Below are 19293 nucleotides of genomic sequence, written 5' to 3' on the forward strand. Positions count from 1 at the left end.
TGGTCATGAATGCACCAAGAAAGAGCCGGTGGCAGTGAAGTTCTCCAGATCCTCTGGGTTAGGGCTGGTTTAGGTTGGGTTTAGGTCAGGTTTAAGTCTAAAACTTCATTTTCTGGTCATGAATGCACCAAGAAGGAGCCGGTGGCAGTGAAGTTCTCCAGATCCTGTGGGTTAGGGCTGGTTTAGGTCGGGTTTAGGTCAGGTTTAAGTCCAAAACCCCATTTTTTGGTCACTCACACAGCAAGAAGGAGCTGGTGGCAGTGAAGTTCTCCAGGTCCTGTGGGTTAGGCTGGGTTTAGGCTGGTTTTAGGTCAGGTTTAGGTTTGGTTTAGGCCTAAACCCCCACGTTTTGTTGACCTGAGCAGCAAGAAGGAGCCGGCGCCGGTGAAGCCCAGCAAAGCCGCGCCCGCCTACGAGTCGGAGGAGGAGGAGAAGTGCAAGCCCATGTCCTACGAGGAGAAGCGGCAGCTGAGCCTGGACATCAACAAACTGCCCGGGGAGAAGCTGGGCAGGGTCGTGCACATCATCCAATCCCGGGAGCCCTCGCTCAAGAACTCCAACCCCGACGAGATCGAGATCGACTTCGAGACACTGAAGCCGTCGACGCTGCGCGAGCTCGAGCGCTACGTCACCTCCTGCCTGCGCAAGAAGAGGAAACCCCCAGGTACCTCCAGACCCCAAATTTGAGGGTTTTCAGCCCAATTTTGATCCCCAGGGTTGGGTTTTTAGGGAGATTTTGGAGGTGGTTTGGCCTCGCCAAGACGGTGGAAGGCAGGATTCAAAATGGCAGCAGTGGAATTCAGAGTGGCGGCAGGTGGGATTAAAAATGGCAGCGGGCAGGATTCAAAATGGTTGTTGTGGGATTCAAAATGGCAGCAGGTGATATTCAAAATGGCGGCAGGTAGGATTCAAAATGGCAGCGGGCAGGATTCAAAATGGCAGCTGTGGGATTCAGAATGGCAGCAGGTGATATTCAAAATGGCGGCAGGTGGGATTAAAAATGGCAGCAGGTAGGATTCAAAATGGCAGCTGTGGGATTCAGAATGGCAGCAGGTGATATTCAAAATGGCAGCAGGTGGGATTAAAAATGGCAGCGGGCAGAATTCAAAATGGCGGCAATGAGATTCAAAATGGAGGTGGGTGGGATTCAAAATTGCAGCTGTGGGATTCAAAATGGCGGCAGGTGATATTCAAAATGGTGGCAGGTGATATTCAAAAAGGCGGCAGGTAGGATTCAAAATGGCAGCAGGTAGGACTCAAAATGGCGGTGGGTGGAATTCAAAATGGAGGTGGGTGGGATTCAAAATGGCAGCGGGCAGGATTCAAAATGGCGGCAATGAGATTCAAAATGGAGGTGGGTGGGATTCAAAACGGCAGCAGGTGGGATTCAAAATGGCGGCAGGTAGGACTCAAAATGGCGGTGGGTGGAATTCAAAATGGCGGCAGGTGGGATTCAAAATGGCAGCAGGCAGGATTCAAAATGGCGGCAATGAGATTCAAAATGGAGGTGGGTGGGATTCAAAATGGCAGCCGATGGGATTCAAAATGGCGGCAGTGGGATTCAAAATGGTGGCGGGTGGAATTCAAAATGGCAGCCGATGGGATTCAAAATGGAGGCGAGCGGGACTCAAAATGGCAGCAGTGGGACTCAAAATGGCAGCTGTGGGATTCAAAATGGAGGCGAGTGGGACTCAAAATGGCGGCCACCGTTGGTCTCACTTCAGTTGTAATAATTAAAGATTTCATTTTTAAGTTTCAATATTTTAAATCATGGGATGCACATTTGCAGCAAAGCAGTTGGGTTTGGGATGAACCAGTTGGGTTTGGGATGAACCAGTTGGGTTTGGGATGAACCAGTTGGGTTTGGAATTAACTAGTTGGGTTTGGGATGAACCAGTTGGGATGAACCAGTTGGGTTTGGGATGAACCAGTTGGGTTTGGGATGAACCAGTTGGGTTTGGGATGAACCAGTTGGGTTTGGGATTAACTAGTTGGGTTTGGGATGAACCAGTTGGGTTTGGGATGAACCAGTTGGGTTTGGGATTAACCAGTTGGGATGAACCAGCTGGGTTTGGGATGAACCAGTTGGGTTTGGGATTAACTAGTTGGAATTAACCAGTTGGGTTTGGGATTAACTAGTTGGGATGAACCAGTTGGGTTTGGGATTAACCAGTTGGGTTTAGAATGAACCAGTTGGGTTTACACTGAACTGGTTGAGTTTAGAACCAGCCCGTTGAGTTCAGGATGACCCAGTTGGGTTTAGAACCAACCAGTTGAGTTCAGGACGATCCAGTTGGGTTTAGAACCAACCAGTTGGGTTTACAATGAACTGGTTGACTTTGGAACCAGCCCGTTGAGTTCAGGATGACCCAGTTGGGTTTAGAACCAACCAGTTGAGTTTAGAACCAACTGGTTGAGTTTGGGACGAGCCAGTTGGGTTTACAATGAACTGGTTGAGTTTAGAACCAACGAGTTGAGTTCAGGATGACCCAGCTGGGTTTAGAACCAACCAGTTGAGTTTAGAACCAACCGGTTGAGTTTGGGATGAGCCAGTTGGGTTTAGAACCAACCAGTTGAGTTTAGAACCAACCGGTTGAGTTTGGGATGACCCAGTTGGGTTTAGAACCAACTGGTTGAGTTTGGGATGACCCAGTTGGGTTTAGAACGAACCGGTTCCATTCAGAACCAGCCCGTTGAGCTCAGGCTGCCCCACTTGGGACTCCCCAGTTGACTTTGACCCGTCCCAGTTGCGTTGAGCCCCCCGGTGCCCGTTTCCGCCCCGCGCTGACGCTGTCCCGTTGCTCCCGGCAGAGAAGCTCGACGTCCTGGCCGGCTCCTCCAAGCTCAAGGGCTTCTCCTCGTCCGAGTCGGAGTCGAGCAGCGAGTCGAGCTCCTCGGACAGCGACGAGTCGGACTCAGGTTAGCGCCTCCCTCCTCCTCCTCCTCCTCCTCCTCCGTCCCGGCCTTGTGGCAGAAATAAAATCTCGATTTCATCGCCGCCTTCGCCGTCCGCTCGTCTTTGGGGCAGCCTCGGCCCCGCCCCGGCCCCGCCCACGACGGAGTTGGAGTTTTTGTGATTTTTTATCATTGCGGAGCGAGCGCCGTGGGGGTTGGGGTGGGGATGGAGGGAGAGGGGATTGGGGAAAAAAAGGGATTTTGTGGGAGAAAATGGGGTTTTGTGGTTAAAAAAGGGGATTTTGTGGGGAGAAAATGGGGTTTTGTGGTTAAAAAAAGGGATTTTGTGGGGAGAACGGAATTTTGTGGGGAGAAAATGGGGTTTTATGGTTAAAAAAGGGGATTTTGTGGGGAAAATGGGGTTTTGTGGTTAAAAAAAGGGATTTTGTGGGAAAATGGGATTTTGCGGAGGAAAAAATGGGATTTTGTGGGGGGAAAATGGGATTTTATGGTTAAAAAATGGGATTTTGTGGGGAGAAAATGGGGTTTTATGGTTTAAAAAGGGATTTTGTGGGGAGAAAATGGGGTTTTGTGGTTAAAAAATGGGATTTTGTGGGGAGAAAATGGGGTTTTATGGTTAGAAAAAGGGATTTTGTGGGGAAAATGGGATTTTGCGGAGGAAAAAATGGGATTTTGTGGGGGGAAAATGGGATTTTATGGTTAAAAAAAGGGATTTTGTGGGGGGAAAATGGGGTTTTGTGGTTAAAAAATGGGATTTTGTGGGGAGAAAATGGGGTTTTATGGTTTAAAAAGGGGATTTTGTGGGGGGAAAATGGGGTTTTATGGTTAATAAAAGGGATTTTGTGGGGAGAAAATGGGGTTTTGTGGTTAAAAAAAGGGATTTTGTGGGGAAAAAGGGGATTTTGTGGGGAGAAAATGGGGTTTTATGGTTTAAAAAGGGATTTTGTGGGGAGAAAATGGGGTTTTATGGTTAAAAAATGGATTTTGTGGGGAGAAAATGGGGTTTTGTGGTTAAAAAAGGGATTTTGTGGGGAGAAAATGGGATTTTATGGTTAAAAAAGGGGATTTTGTGGAGAGAAAATGGGGTTTTATGGTTAAAAAAAGGGATTTTGTGGGGAGAAAATGGGTTTTGTGGGAGAAAATGGGATTTTATGGTTAAAAAAAGGGATTTTGTGGGGAGAAAATGGGGTTTTATGGTTTAAAAAGGGGATTTTGTGGGAGAAAATGGGGTTTTATGGTTAATAAAAGGGATTTTGTGGGGAGAAAATGGGGTTTTATGGTTAGAAAAAGGGATTTTGTGGGGAAAATGGGATTTTGCGGAGGAAAAAATGGGATTTTGTGGGGGGAAAATGGGATTTTATGGTTAAAAAAGGGATTTTGTGTGGGGAAAATGGGGTTTTGTGGAGGAAAAAATGGGATTTTTTTGGGGGAAAATGGGATTTTATTGGGAAAGAAATGGGATTTTATGGTGGAAGAAAGGGATGCTGTGGGAGAAAATGGGATTTTGTGGAGAAAAAAAATGGGATTTTATGGAGGAAAAATGGAGTAGATGGAGTTTTAGGGAGGTAAGAATGGAGGGAATGGGATTTTATTGAAAAAATTGGATTTTAGGGGATAAAAAGATGGAGCAGCTGGGATTGTGTGGAGAAAGAATGGAGGAAATTGGATTTATGGCAAAAATAAGGTGGAGGGAAAGGGATTTGGTGGAAAAAATAGAATATTATGGAGAAAAAGATGGAGGGAATGGGATATTATTAAAAAAAAGGGATTTTGTGGGAAAAAAAGATGGAGGGAATGGAATTTTAGGGATAAAAATATGAAAGGAATGGGATTTACAGAAAAAAAGGATTTTATAGATAAAAATATGGAGGGAGAGGGATTTTATGGAAAAATGAAATTTTACGAAGAAAAAATGGAGTAGAATTTTAAAGTTTTAAAAATTGGGAAAATTTTCGGGTTAAAAAATGGAGGGAATGGGATTTTAGTAGATTATAGATAAACTTGGGGCAAATGGGATTTTAGGGATAAATCCCTTTTTATTTTACGGCCCCGGGCGGATTTGGGATCTGGATCGGAGGAAAATTTGGATTTTGAGGGAATTTGGAATTCCAGGTCCCGGGCGTCGCTCCCTGCGCCTCCCTTGGGATAAAATCCTGATTTTTCTTGGGTTTTATCCCAAATTTTCCTGTTTATTTTCCTGGTCGTTATCCTGATTTTTCCTGGTTTTTATCCCAAATTTTCCTGTTTATATTCCTGGATTTTCCTGGTTGTTATCCTGATTTTTCTTGGGTTTTATTCCAAATTTTCCTGATTGTTATCCCAATTTTTTCTGGTTTTTATCCCAGATTTTTCCTTGTTCTTATCCCAATTTTTCTGGTTTTTATCCCATCCTAAAATCTGAGGTTGAGCCAGGCTTAACTCCAGGGAAGGGTTTGGTGGCTCCAGTGTTGGAAAATCCATGGAAATATTTGGGATTCAATTCCAGAGGGAGTCAAGTGTGGAGAAGGAGCAGAAAAACAAAACAAAAAAAAACAAAAAAGAGAAAAATCCCCAAAAATCTCCCCAAAAAAGAGCAAAAACCCCAAATAAAATAAAATAAAATAATGCCATAAACCAGAATTTGGTGGTGGTTTTCCAGAATGTTACCAGGATAAATCCAGAATTAGGAATCTTTGAACATTTTCATGATTTTTTAGACAATTTTAAGGAATTTCCCATCAATTTGGGGATTTTTGGATGAGGTTAAAAGGTTTTGTTGGAGTTTTTAAACCTGAATTAAGAATGAGAAAATCCAAGGAATTGGTGCTGAATTCTTCCTTGGATTGATCCTTTCAATCTTATTTTTTGGGGGGATTTTTCCTGATTTTTGCCTGATTTTCTATCAAATCCACCAAAATTTGGCTCATCCCAAATCCAGAACTTTAATTTTTCCCAAAGAATTGGTGGTTGGAAGCAGAAAAACCTGGAAAAGGCATTTTTGGGGATAAATTTCACTTCAAACCACCAAATCCAGATTTTTTTTTGCCCAGAAAATTTTGATCTGCCCCAAATATTTTCCCCAGACCTGTTGATTTTTATGTTCCTTTTTCCAAGATTTCCCAGCTTTGGAAGCACCAATTCCTCATTCCCTCAAAAACTTGGAAATTGGATCCATTGGATGTTTGGGAATAATAAAAGCGATGAAAGAACTCCAAAATTTCACATTTTTCATGGAATTTCACCCCAGGATTTGGGAATTTGGATCCGTCCGTCGGCGTTTCGCTGTGTGGGTGGGAATAGAATCAGGATTTTGGGGGAAATTTAGGGAAAATCCCAGAAATTTGACATTTTTTTGCCCCAAAATCACCTGGAAGTGACTTCTCCATCAATCCCTGTGGATTCGGGGTTGAAGGTTCATCCATGGGTTGGGTTGGGATCTCCAAAATCCGGGAGGATCCTTCTGGGAACGCGGTTCCGACTCGGACCCGACAGCCGGGAGGAAATTTGGGATCAGCCTTGAGTTGGGATCTCTGGAATCTCTTTTGGACCAGGAAATTCCAATTTGGACCCAAAATCAGTGGTGAAATTTGGGATCATCCTTGGGTTGGGATCTCCAAAATCCGGGAGGATCCCTCTGGAACGCGGTTCCGACTCGGATCCGACAGCCGGGGAGGAAATTTGGGATCAGCCTTGGGTTGAAGTCCTTGGAATCTTCTTGTGGACCAGAAAATTCCAGCTGGGACCCAAAATCGGTGGTGAAATTTGGGATCATCCTTGGGTTGGGATCTCCAGGATCTCCGTGGAACCTCACCATTCCAACTGGGACCCAAAATCGGTGATGGAGTTCAGGATCATCCTTGGGTTGGGATCTCCAAAATCCAGAGGATCCTTCTGGGAACGCGGTTCCGACTCGGACCCGACAGCCAGGGAGGAAATTTGGGATCAGCCTTGGGTTGAAATCCTTGTTATCTCCTTCCGGACCAGAAAATTCCAATTTGGACCCAGAATCGGTGATGGAGTTTGGGATCAGCCTTGGGTTGGGATCTCCAGGATCTCCATCCGTGGAACCTCACGATTTCTATGGGGACCCAGAATCGGTGATGGAGTTCAGGATCATCCTTGGGTTGGGATCTCCAGGTGATCTCCATGGAACCTCACGATTCCGACGGGGACCCAAAATCGATGATGGAATTTGGGATCGTCCTTGGCTTGAAGTCCTTGGTGTCTCCTTCTGGACCAGGAAATTCCAATTTGGACCCAAAATCGGTGGTGAACATTGGGATCATCCTTGGGTTGGGATCTTCAGGATCTCCGTGGAACCTCACGATTTCTATGGGGACCCAGAATCGGTGATGGAGTTTGGGATCAGCCTTGGGTTGGGATCTCCAGGATCTTCGGGTGATCTCCATGGAAATGTGGACCCAAAATTGGTTGTGGAGTTTGGGATCACCCTTGGGTTGAAGTCCTTGGAATCTTCTTCTGGACCAGAAAATTCCAATTTGGACCCAAAATCAGTGAGGGAGTTTGGGATCATCCTTGGGTTGGGATCTCGAAATTCCAGGATGATCTTTCTGGACTAGAAAATTCTCATTGGGATCATCTTTGGGATCTCCAGAGTCCAGGATGATCCTGCTGGGAACGCGATTCCGACTTGGAGCCAAGAACCGGTGATGGAGTTTGGGATCGTCCTTGGGTTGGGATCTCCAGGTGATCTCCATGGAACCTCACGATTCCGACGGGGACCCAGAATCGGTGATGGAATTTGGGATCGTCCTTGGCTTGAAATCCTTGGAATCTTCTTCTGGGCATTGTGATTTTGACTTGGACCAACAGTTGGCGATGAAGGTTGGGATCATCTTCAGGTTGGGATCATCTTCGGGTTGGGATCTCCAGAATCCAGGATGATCCTTGTGGGCCTTGTGATTCCATCTGGGATCCATCAACTGGTGATGGAATTTGGGATCATCCTTGGGTTGAAATCCTTGGAATCTTCTGGACCTCACAGTTCCAACTGGGATCCAACACTCATGATGGAATTTGGGATCATCCTTGGGTTGAAATCCTTGAATCTTCTTCTGGACATTGTGATTTTGACTTGAATCACAATTGGCGATGGAGGTTGGGATCATCTTCGGGTTGGGATCTCCAGAATCCAGGATGATCCTTCTGGACCTTGTGATTCCATCTGGGATCCAACACTGGTGATGGAATTTGGGATCGTCCTTGGGTTGAAATCCTTGGAATATTCTTCTGGGCATTGTGATTTTGACTTGGACCAATAACTGGCGATGAAGGTTGGGATCATCTTCAGGTTGGGATCTCCAGAATCCAAGATGACCCTTTTGGACCTTGTGATTCCATCTGGGATCCAACACTGGTGATGGAATTTGGGATCATCCTTGGGTTGAAATCCTGGGAATCTTCTGGACCTCACAATTCCGATGGGACCCATCAACTGGCGATGGAATTTGGGATCATCCTTGGGTTGAAATCCTTGGAATCTTCTGGACCTCACAGTTCCAGCTGGGATCCAACACTGGTGATGGAATTTGGGATCATCTTTGGGTTGAAATCCTTGGAATCTTCTTCTGGGCATTGTGATTTTGACTTGGACCAACAATTGGCGATGGAGGTTGGGATCATCTTCGGGTTGGATCTCCAGAATCCAAGATGACCCTTCTGGACCTTGTGATTCCATCTGGGATCCAACACTGGTGATGGAATTTGGGATCATCCTTGGGTTGAAATCTTGGGAATCTTCTGGACCTCACAGTTCCGACTGGGACCATCAACTGGCGATGGAATTCGGGATCATCTTTGGGTTGAAATTCTTGGAATCTTCTTCTGGACATTGTGATTTTGGCTTGAATCACAATTGGCGATGAAGGTTGGGATCATCTTCGGGTTGGGATCTCCAGAATCCAGGATGATCCTTCTGGACCTTGTGATTCCATCTGGGATCCATCAGCTGGCGATGGAATTTGGGATCGTCCTTGGGTTGAAATCCTTGGAATATTCTTCTGGGCATTGTGATTTTGACTTGGACCAATAACTGGCGATGAAGGTTGGGATCATCTTCAGGTTGGGATCTCCAGAATCCAGGATGATCCTTCTGGACCTTGTGATTCCATCTGGGATCCAACACTGGTGATGGAATTTGGGATCATCCTTGGGTTGAAATCCTGGGAATCTTCTGGACCTCACAATTCCGATGGGACCCATCAACTGGCGATGGAATTTGGATCATCCTTGGGTTGAAATCCTTGGAATCTCCTTTTGGATCTCGTGTTTCCAACTGGGATCCATCAGCTGACAGTGGAGTTTGGGATCATCTTTGGTTCAAGTCTTTGTGATTTTCTTTTGGACCTCGCAATTCCAGCTGGGATCCGACGATGGGATTTGCCCAGGTTCTCCCCCTGGAGCAGCGACATTCCCAGGATATCGGATCCTGTGGAATCCACGGATTTTCTTGGCCGTTGGATCTTCTTCCGACAATTTTCCATCTTTTTTTTTGGCGGCAAAATCCCCAATCCCCGATTCCAGAAATCCCTTGGGAATTCCAGCTCCATCCCTGGGGAATTCCAAACAATCCCTGGGGAATTCCAAACAATCCCTGGGGAATTCCAGCCCCGTTCCCGATCGGGTTCGTCAGGAGCCGTTCCCAAATTAATTATTTTCCTTTTCCCCTTCTTTTGGCAGAGATGGCGCCAAAATTGAAGAAGAAGGGGCACTCGGGGCGGGAGCAGAAAAAGGTAGGAACGGGATTGGGATTGGGATTGGATCCGTGGGATTGGACCCATGGTGGGATTGGATCCATGGATTAAGATTGGATCAATAATTGGATTGGGGCTGGACCCATGGATTGGGATTGGATTGAGATTGGGATTGGATACGTGGGGCTGGATCCATGGGTTGGGGTTGGATTGGGATTGGATCCATGGATTGGGGTTGGATCCATGGATTGGGGTTGGGGTTGGATCCATGGGTTGGGATGAGATCCATGGATTGGGGTTGGATTGGGATTGGGGTTGGAGTGGGGTGGATCCATGGATTGGGGTTGGGATCCATGGATTGGGGTTGGGGTTGGATCCATGGATTGGGGTTGGTTGGGATCCATGGATTGGGGTTGGATCCATGGATTTGGATGGGATCCATTAATTGGGTTGGGGTTGGATCCATGGATTGGGATTGGGTTGGGTTTGGATCCATGGATTGGGATGAGATCCATGGATTGGGGTTGGATTGGGATTGGGGTTGGGTCCATGGATTTGGATGGGATCCCTGGATCGGGTTGGGTTGGGATCCATGTTTTGGGATTGGATCATTAATTGGGTTGGGGTTGGATCCATGGATTGGAATAGGATTTGTGGATTGGGATTGGATCTATGGGTTGGGTTGGGTTGGATCCATGGATTGGGATGAGATCCATGGATTGGGGTTGGATTGGGATTGGGGTTGGGTCCATGGATTTGGATGGGATCCCTGGATCGGGTTGGGGTTGGGATCCATGTTGTGGGATTGGGATCCATGGATTGGGGTTGGATCCATGGGTTGGGGTTGGATCCATGGATTTGGATGGGATCCATTAATTGGGTTGGGTTGGATCCATGGATTGGAATAGGATTTGTGGATTGGGATTGGATCCATGGATTGGGGTTGGGTTGGATCCATGGATTGGGATTGGGATCCATGGATTGGGGTTGGGATTGGATCCATGGATTGGGATTGGGGTTGGATCCATGGATTGGGATGAGATCCATGGATTGGGGTTGGATTGGGATTGGGGTTGGGTCCATGGATTTGGATGGGATCCCTGGATCGCGTTGGGGTTGGGATCCATGTTGTGGGATTGGGATCCATGGATTGGGGTTGGATCCATGGGTTGGGGTTGGATCCATGGATTGGAATAGGATTTGTGGATTGGGATTGGATCCATGAATTGGGATTGGGGTTGGATCCATGGATTGGGATGAGATCCATGGATTGGGGTTGGATTGGGATTGGGGTTGGAGTGGGGTTGGATCCATGGATTGGGGTTGGGATCCATGGATTGGGGTTGGGGTTGGATCCATGGATTGGGGTTGGTTGGGATCCATGGATTGGGGTTGGATCCATGGATTTGGATGGGATCCATTAATTGGGTTGGGGTTGGATCCATGGATTGGGGTTGGGTTGGGTTTGGATCCATGGATTGGGATGAGATCCATGGATTGGGGTTGGATTGGGATTGGGGTTGGATTGGGCTGGGTCCATGGATTTCGATGGGATCCCTGGATCGCGTTGGGGTTGGGATCCATGTTTTGGGATTGGATCATTAATTGGGTTGGGGTTGGATCCATGGATTGGAATAGGATTTGTGGATTGGGATTGGATCTATGGATTGGGTTGGGTTGGGATCCATGGATTGGGATGAGATCCATGGATTGGGGTTGGATTGGGATTGGGTCTATGGATTTGGATGAGATCCCTGGATCGGGTTGGGGTTGGGATCCATGTTGTGGGATTGGGATCCATGGATTGGGGTTGGATCCATGGGTTGGGGTTGGGATCCATGTTTTGGGATCAGGATCCATGTTTTGGGATTGGATCATTAATTGGGTTGGGGTTGGATCCATGGATTGGAATAGGATTTGTGGATTGGGATTGGATCCATGAATGGGATTGGGTTTGGATCCATGGATTGGGGTTGGATTGGGATTGGGTTGGAGTGGGGTTGGATCCATGGATTGGGGTTGGGATCCATGGATTGGGGTTGGGGTTGGATCCATGGATTGGGGTTGGTTGGGACGCATGGATTGGGGTTGGATCCATGGATTTGGATGGGATCCATTAATTGGGTTGGGGTTGGATCCATGGATTGGGGTTGGGTTGGGTTTGGATCCATGGATTGGGATGAGATCCATGGATTGGGGTTGGATTGGGATTGAGGTTGGATTGGGGTTGGGTCCATGGATTTGGATGGGATCCCTGGATCGCGTTGGGGTTGGGATCCATGTTTTGGGATTGGATCATTAATTGGGTTGGGGTTGGATCCATGGATTGGAATAGGATTTGTGGATTGGGATTGGATCTATGGATTGGGTTGGGTTGGGATCCATGGATTGGGATGAGATCCATGGATTGGGGTTGGATTGGGATTGGGTCTATGGATTTGGATGAGATCCCTGGATCGGGTTGGGGTTGGGATCCATGTTGTGGGATTGGGATCCATGGATTGGGGTTGGATCCATGGGTTGGGGTTGGGATCCATGTTTTGGGATCAGGATCCATGTTTTGGGATTGGATCATTAATTGGGTTGGGGTTGGATCCATGGATTGGAATAGGATTTGTGGATTGGGATTGGATCCATGGATTGGGGTTGGGTTGGGATCCATGGATTGGGGTTGGATCCACTTGGGGTGGGGTTGGATCCATGGATTTGGATGGGATCCATGGATTGGGTCGGGTTTGGATCCATGGATTGGGATTGGATTGGACATTTTGATGACCAGAAGCCTTTTTTGATGACCCAAGGGCTCATTTTGGTGTCCAAAACCAACTTTAGATGACCCAAGAGCTCACTTTGACCACCAAAGCACCATTTTAGTGTCCAAAGCCACCGTTGGATGACCCAAGAGATGACTTTGACAACCAAAGCACCATTTTGGTGTCCAAAACCACCTTTAGATGACCCAAGAGGTCATTTCAATGACCAAAACACCATTTTGGTGTCCAAACCCACCTTTAGATGATCCAAGTGAACACTTTGACCACCAAAACACCAATTTTGTGTCCAAAACTATCTTTAGATGACCCAAACTACGTTTAGATGACCCAAGAGCTCACTTTGACTACCAAAACACCACTTTAGTGTTTAAAGCCACCTTTAGATGACCCAAACGATCAGTTTGACCACCAGAATGCCATTTTTGGTGTCCAAAACCACCTTTAGATGACCCAAGAGCTCATTTTGGTGTCCAAAACCGCCTTTAGATGACACAAGCGATCATTTCCATGACCAAAAGACCATTTTGATGTCCAAAACCACCTTTAGGTGACCCAAGACCTCACCTTGACCACCAAAACACCATTTTAGTATCCTTAACCACCTTTAGATGACCCAAGAGCTCACTTGGACCACCTAAAGACCCTTTTGGTGACCAAAACCACCTTTAGATGACCGAGGAGATCATTTTGGTGTCCAAAACCACCTTTAGGTGACCAAAAGACCCTTTAGTGACCAAAACCACCTTTAGGTGACCCAAGAGATCATTTTGACAGTTAGAAGACCATTTAGTGTTCAAAACCACCTTTAGATGACCCAAGATCTCACTTTGACCACCAAAACACCATTTTGATGTCCAAAAGCCACCTTTAGATGACCCAGGAGATCATTTTGGTGTCCAAAACCACCTTTAGATGACCCAAGAGGTCATTTTGACAGCTAAAAGACCATTTAGTGTCCAAAACCACCTTTAGATGACCCAAGAGTTCTTTTCCACGACCAAAAAGACCGTTTTGATGTCCAAAACCACCTTTAGATGACCCAGGAGATCATTTTGGTGTCCAAAACCACCTTTAGATGACCCAAGATCTCACTTTGACCATCAAAACACCATTTTGATGTCCAAAGCCACCTTTAGATGACCCAGGAGATCATTTTGGTGTCCAAAACCACCTTAGATGACCCAAGAGGTCATTTTGACAGCTAGAAGACCATTTAGTGTCCAAAACCACCTTTAGATGACCCAAGAGTTCTTTTCCACGACCAAAAAGACCGTTTTGATGTCCAAAACCACCTTGAGATGACTCCAGACCTCCCTTTGACCACCAAAATCTCGATGACCGCCAACTCCGACGCCCCACCACCCACCTCACCCCCTTTTTCTCCACCCCACCACCCCATCTCCGCTTTTCTCCTAACGCCTCCCTCCTCCCGCAGCACCACCACCACCACCACCCCTCGGCGGCGCCGCCGCAGCCGCCCCCGGCGCCGCCGCCGCCGCCCGTCCGCCGGCGCTGCAGCAGCCGCAGCCGCAGCCGCCCGTCCCGCCGCCCGCCGCGCCCCTGAAGGCGTCGCCGCCGCCGCCAGCCGCCGTTCGTGGCCGCGCAGGTGCCCGTCCTGGAGCACCCCCTGCCCGGCGCCATGTTCGACACCATGGCCCACTTCGGGCAACCCATGCTGCACCTGCCCCAGCCCGAGCTGCCCCCGCCGCCGCACCTGCCCCCGGCGCCGCCCGAGCACGGCACGCCGCCCCACCTCAACCAGCACGTGGTGTCTCCTCCAGGTGAGGCGCCGGGCAGGAGGGACCCAGAGCAGGAGGAGGAGGGTGGTGGGGAAAGGGAGGTTCTTCAGTCTTGGTGTCCACCATCATCTTGTTGGGATGGCCCCAGAGGAGGATGAGGATGGTGGGGAAATGAGGTTCTTCAGTCTTGGTGTCCACCATCATCTTGGTGGGATGGCCCAAGAGGAGGATGAGGAGGGTGGTGGTGGCTAAAGGAGGTTCTTCAGTCTTGGTGTCCACCATCATCTTGGTGGGATGGCCCCAGAGGATCGGGATGGCGGTGGATGGGGAAAGGGAGGTTCTTCTCTCTTGGTGTCCACCATGGTCTTGTTGGGATGGCCCAAGAGGAGGATGGTGGTGGGTGGGGGAAAGGGAGGTCCTTAGGTCTTGGTGTCCACCACGGTCTTGTTGGGATGGCCCGAGCGGAAGAACATGGTGGTGGATGGGAAAGGGAGGTTCTTCACTCTTGGTGTCCACCATCATCTTGTGGGATGGCCCCAGAGGAGGAGGAGGGTGGTGGTGGGTGGAGAAAGGAGGTTCTTCACTCTTGGTGTCCACCATATCATCTTGTTGGGATGGCCCCAGAGGGTCAGGATGGCGGTGGATGCAGAGAAGGGAGGTTCTTGGGTCTTGGTGTCCACCATCATCTTGTTGGGATGGCCCCAGAGGAGGATGAGGATGGTGGTGGATGGGGAAAGGGAGGTTCTTCACTCTTGGTGTCCACCATCATCTTGGTGGGATGGCCCCAGAGGATCAGGATGGCGGTGGATGCGGAGAAGGGAGGTTCTTGGGTCTTGGTGTCCACCATCATCTTGTTGGGATAGCCCGAGCGGAAGAACACGGTGGTGGATGGGGAAAGGGAGGTTCTTCACTCTTGGTGTTCACCATCATCTTGTTGGGATGGCCCCAGAGGAGGATGAGGATGGTGGTGGATGGGGAAAGGGAGGTTCTTCACTCTGGGTGTCCACCATCATCTTGGTGGGATGGCCCCAGAGGATCGGGATGGCGGTGGATGGGGAAGGGAGGTTCTTCACTCTTGGTGTCCACCATCATCTTGTTGGGAGGGCCCAGGAGAAAAGAGTGAGGATTGTGGTAGATGGGGGAAGGGAGGTTCTTCTGTCTGGATGTCCACAATCATCGTGTTGGGATGGCCCCAGAGGAGGAGGATGGTGGTGGGTGTGGAAAGGGAGGTTCTTGGGTCTTGGTGTCCACCATGGTCTTGTTGGGATGTTCCAAAAGGAGGAGGAAGGGGATGGTGGTGGGTGGGCAAAGGCAGCGTTGTGGGTCGTGGTGTCTGCTGTGGTCTCGTTGGGCTGTCCCAACATCTCAGAGCTAGAGGATGGTGGTGGGTGGGCTTGGTTCCTTCTGCAAGATGATGGGATGGGACTGGAAGGTCATGGACCATGCCATGGAAGTTCTCCTGACCTCACCACCGTGTCCTTCCTGGGACATCCCAGAAGGAAAGGACAACACTGGGTGGGGTTTGGGGTTGATGGACCACGCCCTGCAAGTTCTCCTGACCTCACCACCGTGTCCTTCCTGGGACATCCAGAGGATCAACACTGGGTGGGGTTTGGGGTTGATGGACCACGCCCTGCAAGTTCTCCTGACCTGCCGCCCGTCCTTCCTGGGACACGTCAGAAGGAAAGGAGAACATTGGCTGGGTGGGGTTTGGGGTTGATGGACCATCCCATGGAAGTTCTCCTGACCTGCTGCCCGTCCTTCCTGGGACATCCCAGAAGACCAACATTGGGTGGGGTTTGGGGTTGAAAGACCACGCCCTGCAAGTTCTCCTGACCTGCCGCCCGTCCTTCCTGGGACACGTCAGAAGGAAAGGAGAACATTGGCTGGGTGGGGTTTGGGGTTGATGGACCATCCCATGGAGGTTCTCCTGACCTCACCACCGTGTCCTTCCTGGGACATCCCAGATGACCAACACTGGGTGGGGTTTGGGGTTGATGGACCACGCCATGGAGGTTCTCCTGACCTCACCACCGTGTCCTTCCTGGGACATCCCAGAAGGAAAGGAGAACATTGGGTGGGGTTTGGGTTGATGGACCACGCCCTGCAAGTTCTCCTGACCTCACCACCGTGTCCTTCCTGGGACATCTCAGAAGGAAAGGAGAACACTGGGTGGGGTTTGGGGTTGATGGACCATGCCATGGAGGTTCTCCTGACCTGCCGCCCGTCCTTCCTCCGCAGCTTTGCACAACGCTCTGCCTCAGCAGCCCTCGAGGCCCAGCAACCGCGCGGCCGCGCTGCCCCCGAAGCCGCCCCGGCCGCCGGCCGTGTCCCCGGCGCTGCCGCCGCCGCCGCAGCCCCCGCCGCAACCGCTGCTGCCGGCGCCGCCGCTGCCGCAGCCGCCGCAGGTGCTGCTGGAGGACGAGGAGCCGCCGCCGCCGCCGGTGCCGCCCCCGCCGGTGCCGCCGCCGCCGGTGCCGCCGCCGCCGCCGCACCACGGCCTCCCCCTGAGCGCCAGCCAGATGCAGCTGTACCTGCAGCAGCTGCAGAAGGTGCAGCCGCAGACTCCGCTTCTCCCTTCAGTGAAGGTCCAGTCGCAGGCGGCGCCGCAGCCGCAGCCGCAGCCTCCCCCCGCGCAGCTGCAGCCGCCGCCGCCGCCCGCGGCGCATCCCGCGGTGCAGCCGCTGCAGCCGCCGCCGCGCCCGCTGCACCTGCAGCCGCCCCTGCCCTTCCCCGCGCACCTGGCGCAGCCGCCGGCGCCGCCGCAGCAGCAGCAGCCGCAGCCCCAGCAGGTGCAGCAGCAGCAGCAGACGGCGCAGCAGGCGGCGCAGCAGACGGCGCAGCAGCAGACGGGCAAGGCGCAGCAGGTCATCCCGGAGGAAGGACTGGAGGGTGATGGATGGATGAGGGAAGGACGGACTGGATGATGGACGGTGAGGGATGGATGGATGGATGATGGATGATGGATGGATGGATGGATGGATGGATGGATGGATGGATGGATGGATGATGGATGGATGATGGATGATGGATGGATGGATGATGATGATGGATGGATGGATGATGGATGGAATGGATGGATGGATGGATGGATGGATGGATGATGGATGGATGGATGGATGATGGATGATGGATGGATGATGGATGGATGGATGGATGGATGGATGGATGGATGATGGATGGATGATGGATGATGGATGGATGATGGATGGATGGATGGATGGATGGATGGATGATGGATGGATGGATGGATGGATGGATGGATGATGGATGGATGATGGATGATGATGGATGATGGATGGATGGATGATGGATGATGGATGGATGATGGATGGATGATGGATGGATGGATGATGGATGGATGGATGGATGATGATGATGGATGGATGGATGATGGATGGATGGATGGATGGATGATGGATGATGGATGATGGATGGATGGATGGATGGATGGATGGATGGATGGATGGATGGATGATGGATGGATGGATGGATGGATGATGGATGGATGTGGATGGATGATGATGGATGGATGGATGATGGATGATGGATGATGGTGGATGGATGGATGGATGGATGATGGATGATGATGGATGATGGATGATGATGGATGGATGGATGATGGATGGATGATGGATGGATGGATGGATGATGGATGGATGGATGATGGATGGATGGATGGATGGATGGATGATGATGGATGATGGATGATGGATGGATGGATGGATGATGGATGATGGATGGATGATGGATGGATGGATGATGATGGATGATGGATGATGGATGGATGATGGATGATGGATGGATGGATGATGATGGATGGATGATGGATGGATGATGATGATGGATGGATGGATGATGGATGGATGATGGATGGATGGATGGATGATGGATGGATGATGGATGGATGGATGATGGATGATGGATGGATGATGGATGGATGGATGGATGATGGATGGATGATGGATGGATGGATGGATGGATGGATGGATGATGGATGGATGGATGGATGGATGGATGGATGGATGATGGATGGATGGATGATGGATGATGGATGGATGGATGGATGGATGATGGATGGATGATGATGGATGGATGGATGGATGGATGATGGATGATGGATGGATGATGATGGATGGATGGATGATGATGGATGGATGGATGGATGGATGATGGATGATGGATGGATGGATGGATGATGGATGGATGGATGGATGATGGATGGATGGATGGATGGATGGATGGATGGATGATGGATGGATGGATGGATGGATGGATGGATGATGGATGGATGGATGATGGATGATGGATGGATGGATGGATGGATGGATGATGGATGGATGGATGGATGATGGATGGATGGATGATGGATGGATGGATGGATGGATGGATGGATGGATGGATTGGATGGATGGATGGATGGATGGATGGATGATGGATGGATGATGGATGGATGGATGATGGATGGATGATGGATGGATGATGGATGGATGGATGATGGATGATGATGGATGATGGATGGATGGATGATGATGGAGATGGATGGATGGATGGATGATGGATGGATGATGATGATGGATGATGGATGATGGTGATGATGGATGGATGGATGATGGATGGATGGATGATGGATGGATGATGATGGATGGATGATGGATGGATGGATGGATGGATGGATGGATGGATGGATGATGGATGGATGGATGGATGGATGGATGATGATGGATGGATGGATGATGGATGGATGGATGGATGGATGGATGATGGATGGATGGATGGATGGATGGATGGATGGATGGATGGATGGATGATGGATGGATGTGATGGATGGATGATGGATGGATGAGATGGATGGATGGATGGATGATGGATGGATGATGGATGGATGGATGGATGGATGGATGGATGGATGGATGATGGATGGATGGATGGATGATGGATGGATGATGGATGGATGGATGGATGATGGATGGATGGATGATGATGATGGATGGATGATGGATGGATGGATGTTGGATGGATGATGGATGATGGATGATGGATGGATGGATGGATGGATGATGGATGATGATGGATGGATGGATGGATGGATGATGATGATGGATGATGGATGGATGGATGATGGATGGATGGATGGATGATGGATGGATGATGGATGGATGGATGATGGAT

At 49.7% G+C, this 19293-nt stretch overlaps 1 protein-coding gene across 1 annotated transcript in view; it reads left to right on the top strand.

Annotated features, from left to right (window-relative positions):
• LOC134433837 (bromodomain-containing protein 4-like) overlaps positions 1-16903 on the top strand; it is a gene marked incomplete at its 3' end in the record, with an annotated part of 44974 nt that extends 28071 nt beyond the window's left edge. Inside the window, 7 exon segments of the mRNA XM_063182541.1 lie at positions 366-664; positions 2812-2919; positions 9595-9647; positions 13818-13893; positions 13896-13962; positions 13964-14163; positions 16363-16903. Of these exon segments, the coding sequence (XP_063038611.1) occupies positions 366-664; positions 2812-2919; positions 9595-9647; positions 13818-13893; positions 13896-13962; positions 13964-14163; positions 16363-16903 (1344 nt within the window).
• Positions 16904-19293: the final 2390 nt, after the last annotated feature.

The sequence above is a fragment of the Melospiza melodia genome, unplaced genomic scaffold (assembly GCF_035770615.1).
Source record: "Melospiza melodia melodia isolate bMelMel2 unplaced genomic scaffold, bMelMel2.pri scaffold_276, whole genome shotgun sequence".
NCBI classification, from domain to species: Eukaryota; Metazoa; Chordata; class Aves; order Passeriformes; family Passerellidae; genus Melospiza; species Melospiza melodia.